The sequence below is a fragment of the Primulina eburnea genome, chromosome 12 (genome assembly GCF_022965805.1).
Source record: "Primulina eburnea isolate SZY01 chromosome 12, ASM2296580v1, whole genome shotgun sequence".
NCBI classification, from domain to species: domain Eukaryota; kingdom Viridiplantae; phylum Streptophyta; class Magnoliopsida; order Lamiales; family Gesneriaceae; genus Primulina; species Primulina eburnea.
The window spans coordinates 2,971,204-2,979,318 of NC_133112.1; the positions used below are offsets into that span (position 1 = coordinate 2,971,204).

Below are 8,115 nucleotides of genomic sequence, written 5' to 3' on the forward strand. Positions count from 1 at the left end.
TTTTAATAGGCTTAAATGATAGCTATATGGCGATTCGTAGCCAGATTATCATGATGAATCCACTTCCAAGTGTAGCGCAGGCTTTTTCTATTATATCACAAGAGGAGTCACATCGATCTATTATATCAATAGCTTCACCACCAGCATCAGTGTTTTATTCTACACAACATAGTACTGATGAGTCAAAGAAATATCAGCCTTCATATGAGGAATTTAAGAAGACTCCGCCTTATTGTGAATATTGCCACTGGACAGGGCATACTAAAGCAACATGTTATAAGTTGGTTGGATTTCCTCCAGGGCACCGTTTACATGGGCAGCAACCTCGTGGAGACTATAGAAAGAATCAAAAAGGCTTTATCAAACCAAGGCAACCTCCTGTAGCTGCAAATTTAGCTGATGACAGTATACCTAAGGAGTTGCCAACAGCAGATAACCATTCCCCTGCTCCTGTTTTTTCTCAAGAACAGTATGCTGAGATTATTAAGCTGTTGGGAGGCCACAACATACATGCTACGGATACACCAGTTGCTAATATGGCAGGTAACATGCACTCAAAGGATTGTACCGACTGGATAATAGACACAGGTGCCAATGAACATATGACTGGATATTATTCATTGCTGCAAGATGCTAAAACCTTAGCTGATCCATCTTATTCTGTTAAACTGCCGAATGGTAATAAGCTTTCCATCAGTCACATTGGTTCGGTGTTACTTTCTCCCTCTCTCACTTTACATAACGTTCTTTATATTCCACATTTTCAATTCAATCTTTTATTAGTTTCCAAGTTTACCAAGTCTCATAATTGTTGTGTCATCTTTTATCCTCGATTTTGTTTGTTTCAGGACCTGACAAATGGGAAGATAGTTGGGATTGGTAAAGAGAGGAATGGGTTGTATCATCTTGCTAATCAATTGGTCCAGCAATTCAGTTCTTCTACCACTGTAAATTCATTGTTTCCTTCTAATCCCACTTGTAATACCTTACATTTCCAGAATAATTTCGTGAGTAGTACTTTGTCATCAGTTAGTTGTGACATTTGGCACAAAAGGTTGGGACATATGTCTGTTTCTAGGATGCATTTGTTACCATTTGTTAACAAGAATCTATCATTGACTCATTGTTCAATTTGTCCGTTATCAAAACAATCTAGATTAGCATTTCCCAAGTTGAGTTTAACTAAAACATTGATCCCTTTTCAACTCGTCCACATGGACATTTGGGGTCCGTTTAATACGCCTACATACAATGGGGAGAGATATTTCTTGACTATTGTTGATGATTTTTCAAGAGGGACTTGGGTGTTTCTGATGCATTCAAAACTAGATATATTTGGGATTCTCAAACAGTTTTTTGCCATGATAAGTACCCAATTTTCATCTCAGATTAAGTCCATACGTTCGGATAATGCATCTGATTTTTTTAAGGCAGAATGTAGTAGTTTTTTTGCAGCTCATGGTGTCATTCACTTCAGCTCTTGTCCTTATACTCCACAACAAAATGGAGTTGTTGAGCGCAAACATCGACATATCCTTGATATAGCTAGATCCTTAAGATTTCAGGCATCTCTTCCTCTAAAGTTTTGGGGTGATTGTGTGTTGACTTCTGTTTATCTCATCAACAGAACTCCTAGTCCAATGCTGGGTAATAAAACACCTTTTGATATCCTGTTTCACAAGAGTCCAGCATATGATCATCTAAGAATATTAGGGTGCCTTTGCTATGCTTCTTCTTCGAACATTGCACATAAGTTTTCTCCACGTGCTGTAGCTTGTGTCTTTCTTGGTTATTCCAATGTTCAAAAGGGGTATAAAGTTATGAACCTTCAAACCAACAAACTGTTTGTTTCTCGAGATGTTGTCTTTCATGAGGATATATTTCCATTTGCTGAGAACAGACCTATTGTTCCTCCATTTCCAGCATCCTCATCTTTTCCTGAAACCTTTACTGACAATGGTTGTATCCCTCAGTCACTAAATGAATCTGCAAGGTTATCTTCTTCTGGTCGTGATCACATTACATCACTTCGAAGATCTTGTAGAACTAAACAACCCCCTCAGTGGACTCGAGATTTCAATTGTCCTACATTACCTCAAAGTAATTCTACTCATTGCTTGTATCCTATGGCACAACAAATTTCTTATTCCAGATTTTCCCCAGCTTTTCGAACCTTTGCGGCTGCCATTTCATCATTTTCAGAACCTCGTTTTTACCATGAAGCAGTTAACGATTCTAGATGGCAACAAGCTATGGATTTAGAGCTTGCAGCTCTGGATTCAAATCATACTTGGGACGTGGTTGATCGTCCTGCCACTGTTAAACCCATTGGCTGTCGATGGGTGTACAAAGTGAAACATAATCCGGATGGTTCAATTGACAAATTCAAAGCCCGTTTGGTCGCCAAAGGGTATACTCAACAGCCTGGAATTGACTTTCATGATACATTTTCGCCTACTGCCAAGATAGTCACCATCCGTTGTTTGCTTAGTTTAGCAGCAACCAATCACTGGTCCTTAACACAAATGGACGTAGCTAATGCTTTTATTCAAGGTGACTTAGATGAAGAAATTTTTATGACGCTTCCGCTTGGCTATCACGTTCAAGATCCTAATAAATTTGCAAGTTGCGCAAATCATTATATGGCCTCAAGCAGGCTTCGAGGCAGTGGAATCATAAATTTGCAGGGCTGATGCGTACTGCCGGCTACACACAATCTCATCATGATCACTCTCTCTTTATCAAACGCCATTCTGAGCATATTACCATCTTGGTAGTTTATGTGGATGACATTATCATCACAGGGAGTAATTCCAACTTCATTGTTGAGTTGAAGAATTTTTTACATTGTCATTTACAGATACGTGATCTTGGTAAGTTGAAATATTTCTTGGGCATTGAAATTGCTCGGTCTAGTGAAGGTATCTATCTTAATCAACGCAAGTATACATTGGAACTCATTAAGGATTCTGGCATAGCTGGTAGTCGACCCTTTGAGACTCCCATGGAACAAAATAAAAAGCTTACCATTGCAGAGTTGGACGGCATTATTAATCCTCATAGCTCTGAAGATCCTACTTCTTGTGATCCATTATTGTCTAGCCCTGATTCTTATCAACGGCTTGTAGGTAGATTGATCTACCTCACTATCACAAGGCCCGACATATCTTACGTTGTACAGCACCTCAGCCAGTTCATGCATGCTCCCAAAAAGTCTCATATGGATGCAGCTCTTCGGGTGATCAAATATCTCAAGGGTTCTCCTGGTTTGGGTATACTTTTGAAAGCCCAGAACTCTATGGTTCTTACAGCCTATTGTGATTCGGATTGGGCAGCATGTCCCATGACCAGACGTTCGTTAACCGGATTTTGTGTTAAACTTGGTGATTCCTTATTATCTTGGAAATCTAAGAAGCAAAATACCGTGTCAAGATCTTCCGCTGAAGCTGAATACCGGGCTATGGCCACTACCACTTGTGAAATCGTTTGGATTCGTGGCTTACTGGAGGACATGGGCGTGACATCTCTTCTCCCTACAACTCTTTACTGTGACAATCAAGCCGCACTTCATATTGCTGCTAATCCCATGTACCATGAACGGACCAAACACATTGAGATCGACTGCCATGTGGTTCGTGAAAAAATCATGCAGGGAATTCTTAAAACAGTTCATATTTCCACTCAAGATCAAATTGCCGACATTTTCACTAAAAGCCTAGGCAAGGAGCAACATTTTTACCTATTGTCCAAGCTTGGTACTCGAAACTTGTACCAAGCTTGAGGGGGGTGTGTTGAGTATTGGTTAATAGGTTAATAATAGTGAACATAAAACGTGTTTTGGTTGTTATTTCTTTTAGCACTTTTACGGTTACACTTAGTAGTATTTGTACATGCAATACCGTGAAGACTCAAATTGATTCAATTCAATATACAGAGGAATTTTCAGGTTCCTTCTTATCCTTCTTCGTTATTTGACAGTTGGAGGGAACTATTTCAGTTTCAAAGAACGACCAAAAGCCCAGAAGTCAAAACCTGTTTGGACGGTTACGCCGGAAACGAAAGAACAATTCCCATTTCCCACAGAGAGATGGAGAATGATGTTGTGTTGAAATTTGAGGAAAAGCAAAGAACCGCTGAGTGGGCTTTTGTTGGTAGTGCTCTTCTTGCAGTCATGCTCACCAGCTCGTTGACTGCTATTGCTATATGTTTGTATCTTGGATTTAGTGGTTTCTTATCTTCCCTCTTGTTTTACAAAAGGAAACAATAATTGTTGATTTGGATTTGAACAATTTTCATCAACCTGGAATTGGCATTTTTGTACATCACATCAGATATTATTTTGACTGGTCTAGATTTAAATGAGATAAAATTTAGAAGCTGCGTGGGTTCTATATTCTTTTAAATGGATTGAGTGAATACTCCATGTAGAATCCAATGGCGTGAGAAGTTGTGATCATTCGCTGAAAAGCTCGTATGAATTATGTAAAAGCATAAAGTTTGAGCAAAACCAAAATGATTTTTCACGATCATATTTAGATCCATGATTGACTAGATGATTCTATCGAACTTTTACATGGATTGAACAGTAGTTATATCCATTCTTAACTAAGTAAGAAGCTCTAATCTTCGGTGTTTCGATAATTAGGAAATTTTATAACTGTAATCAGAAATGAAATATAGGCATGAACCAATCGGTATTCAATTAACAAAACCAATGAGGTAGAACAAAAGGACTAACGTGAAGTGAGCATCCATACATTTGGTGCAATTCAGGCCTCCTAGTAAGCTCGTTGCAAGTAGTAAAACGTTGAACCGATGCATGCACAATTAAATGTCCTGTCTGTAGCCAAGCTGGTGATAGTTTATCCCTCCTGGTTCCTTCCTTTCGTCGATGTTGCATACCAAGTTTCTTGATTTATAGACTTAATATGTTTATCCGTCGGTTTTCCCATAAGAAACATCAATGGTGCAGCTTCAACCATTCTGATTCCACTTGTTGGTATGCTTCGCTTAGCTTTGGCATCGACAGTAGGGATAATAGGGGTTGCTCTATTTCTCGTGTTCGGTCCATTTATGATCTGCACGAGATCGCCATGCTCTTGAAAGTAATAGCTATATGGTACATGATTTTGGGAAAATGGTAAGAAATGGTTTTGAGGGGGTAAAGTACATGATATGTACGGCAATTTTGGCTGCCATGGAGCAACTCTCTGCAGCAGTTCCATTGGCCGTCGGGCATTTTTGGCTGCAACCTGGAACTGTTTGGAGTGAGTCTGATTTGCATCCCGCTCCTGCTGCATAGTACTCGAATCTGTCAAAGAGGCACGGCTAATGAAATTAATCTCTCGATCTCCATGATTTGTAGAATGATATGAAGTCTTGTTTCCCAATGGTTCATGATCTTGGCCTAGCCACTGAATATTCTTGGATGTCTCTTCTTTACATGTGCAAGTATTCAAGCTCAAGCCATTGGCATCGTCATGAAGAAAATGGAGATCATCGCTGAGACTCTTGGCTCGTTTTGAACCTCCATCTGAACAAAAATGTTCTTGTAAAGTGGAAGAATGTTCTTCTACAGCAGCGACATTGAGGTCAATTCCAGTAAAACCTCGTGGGCTATACCGTTTTTTGGAGCATGATTCACTCGAAAACCTTTTGCAAAGAGGAACTGAACGGAAAGCACTCATTTCTGCAGAACTTTTCCAATTCCGTCCACCTTCAAACTTGAATGTCATCGTGGGTAATCCCCTAGGAACCCCAGCTTTTGCCACCACTTTTATTACACTGCAAGAAGATACAGTTTCAACATCAGGCTGAATAAACTCGCCTGTTCCATCTTCATTGATGTCTTCATTCAGATCAAATAAAGTAGCAGCTGAATCCAGTTTGTCGACACCATCTTTGCTCAGTCTTGTCATCGATGTCTCTGAAGATTCATTGCCATTTGCACCTTCATCAATCACTACAGGATATGCATCTGATGATTTGCCTTTCACCGATATTTTTTCACTTTCTACTGATACTTCAGAAACTGTCATTCTTTCACATGATGATTGCTTACCAGCTTCAGGTAATCGTTCCTTACCATGAAAGATGAGATTTGATCCATATTTACTGGAATTAAAGGCCGACTCAAAAGCATTTCCACCAGATGTTCTTAATGACTTAAAGATCGAATCTTGTGATTCATTGTTGCCCACGTAATCTATTTCCGGGTTATCACTGGCCCCAACAGTATCGTTACTTGTGATCTCTTTACTTTCAGGCAATGAACTACCTTCACAAACCTCAACTTTTTGATCAAAATCAGCCATATATTTCTTCGTCTAAAAATTATATGCATGTCATAGCTGAACCATGAAGAGCCTTCAAAAGAAGGTTCAGCATAAGCAAAAACAACACAAAAGGTTATACAGAGTTGAAGCTTACGGAGTTAAAAGCTGGAAAAGCATCATAAGTATGAGCACACTAATATTTGAAGTAGAAACTGGTAAAAAAAAAACAAAACAAAAAAAAAAAAAAACATAAAGACGAAGGCTAAAAATTTTACAAAACGGATTACTCGATTTTTTTGTTTGGGCAAAATAGAGATACAAACACCAACATAAGCAGAATGATAAAACAGTGAAAATTGAATGGATCGAACAAAAATACCCTAAATATATGATAGCCAAAGAGCGAGACTCTAGATGATGGTAGTTCAAGTTTTACAGCTTCATCCATGCATCCCACACAAGAACAAAAGAAACAAACTTGACATGAACCTAACCTTCAAAAAGGAACCACAGGCAAAGAAATGCATGTTCTCTCATAAATGACACCATTAGATGAAAATATCGAGCAGAGAAACAGACCTGAGACTGAGAGAAAGGTAAAAACTTTGGTCTGTATAAATCTTAGAAGGTCGTCTCAACTATCACTAAGAATAGAGATAAAATACTAATGACAAATGAAAAAAAATGCTGCACAACTTTAGGCTTCAATCTCTCTCTCTTTTGCTAATCTAACTCCACTTTGAAAAGTCCCACCAACCATTACTAAGCTGTCACCTTTTCCTCCCAGAAACAGAAGTTGAAAGTGACAGAAACTAATCATACAAATATACACCAACACAACTCAAGAAAGAAGATAACTTTATCACTACCAAACGCGTGATTTGCGAATGTAAACAAAGGGGGGGTGTCCAGCCTACGCAGTTCATGTATGTGATGTGTGCTCCTGACTGCCGAGCGCGACAGATGAAAGTGCGGAGATGGTAGGTGGGACCTCCTGAAACTAGCTGAAACGCGGGACCGTACATCCTATCCAGTGGGTCCCATCTTCTACAGACTTTGGAATCATCATCGTTGATGTGCCAACAAACAAAGTACAATATTATATTATATGGTCTGAGTCAGTCTCTCTCTTTCTTCTGTGGAGCAAGTCACTTAAGGCTTTGTTTGGATCTAATTTTCCTTCCTGTAAAGTGTACTTCCTCTTATATGCGTAAATAGTAATTTAAATAAAAAATTTATGTCAATATCAAATTACATATATTTATATGGTACGCGACTAGATTGATTACAATATTTTAAATAATCGATTTATTTAAATCAATGATTGATTAATTACTCATTCTGGCTCATTTTTTTATCACTAAATTTTCAAAACAATATTTTCCACCTTTTGCTACTTCTCTGTCATTTCTTTGTTCACTAAAAGGGAGGGTAAAAATCTGGGTGAGACGATTACACGAGTCGTATTTTGTGAGACATATATCTTATTTGGGTCATCCATGAAAAAATATTACTTTTTATGCTAAGAATATTATTTTTTATTCTGAATATCGGTAGGGTTGACCCGTTTCACAGATAAAGATTCGTAAAACTGCCTCACAAGAGACCTACTCAAAAGAGAGAAATCAGTGTATTCTTAATTATAATTTCTTGGCTCGTATAATCATGTGTTTATCTATGTATTCGAAAAAAAAATGAACTATAGGTAGGTGTGACCGAAAACATATATTTAGGCTTGGTAAAGATTTGATATAAAATGGGTTCACTGCAATATTAATGGAAAACATCATAATCTGATTGGAACGAACATATGGGGACATGTTAATGTTTAGAAACCAAC

At 38.3% G+C, this 8,115-nt stretch overlaps 1 protein-coding gene across 2 annotated transcripts; it reads right to left on the reverse strand.

The window, feature by feature from the left end:
* Nucleotides 1–4,632: 4,632 nt before the first annotated feature.
* On the reverse strand, nt 4,633–7,449 carry LOC140807972 (uncharacterized). 2 transcript variants are annotated; one of them, XM_073164949.1, is made up of 2 exons: nt 7,145–7,449; nt 4,633–6,326 (listed from the first exon to the last, which is right to left on the reverse strand). In XM_073164949.1, exons 1-2 carry the CDS (start codon nt 7,298–7,300, stop codon nt 4,863–4,865), a joined length of 1,620 nt encoding a protein of 539 aa, XP_073021050.1. In that variant the 5' UTR covers nt 7,301–7,449; the 3' UTR covers nt 4,633–4,862. The 2 variants fall into 2 exon arrangements, with proteins under 2 accessions (XP_073021050.1, XP_073021051.1); XM_073164950.1 differs by having other exon boundaries at nt 4,633–6,366; nt 7,145–7,448.
* Nucleotides 7,450–8,115: the final 666 nt, after the last annotated feature.

Coding starts and splice junctions, on each gene's coding strand:
- LOC140807972 (XM_073164949.1), bottom strand. CDS start 7,300: ATGTACGGTCCCGCGTTTCAGCTAGTTTCAGGAGGTCCCACCTACCAT. Junction 6,327..7,144: donor ATTCGCAAATCACGCGTTTG/GTAGTGATAAAG, acceptor TATAATTTTTAG/ACGAAGAAATATATGGCTGA.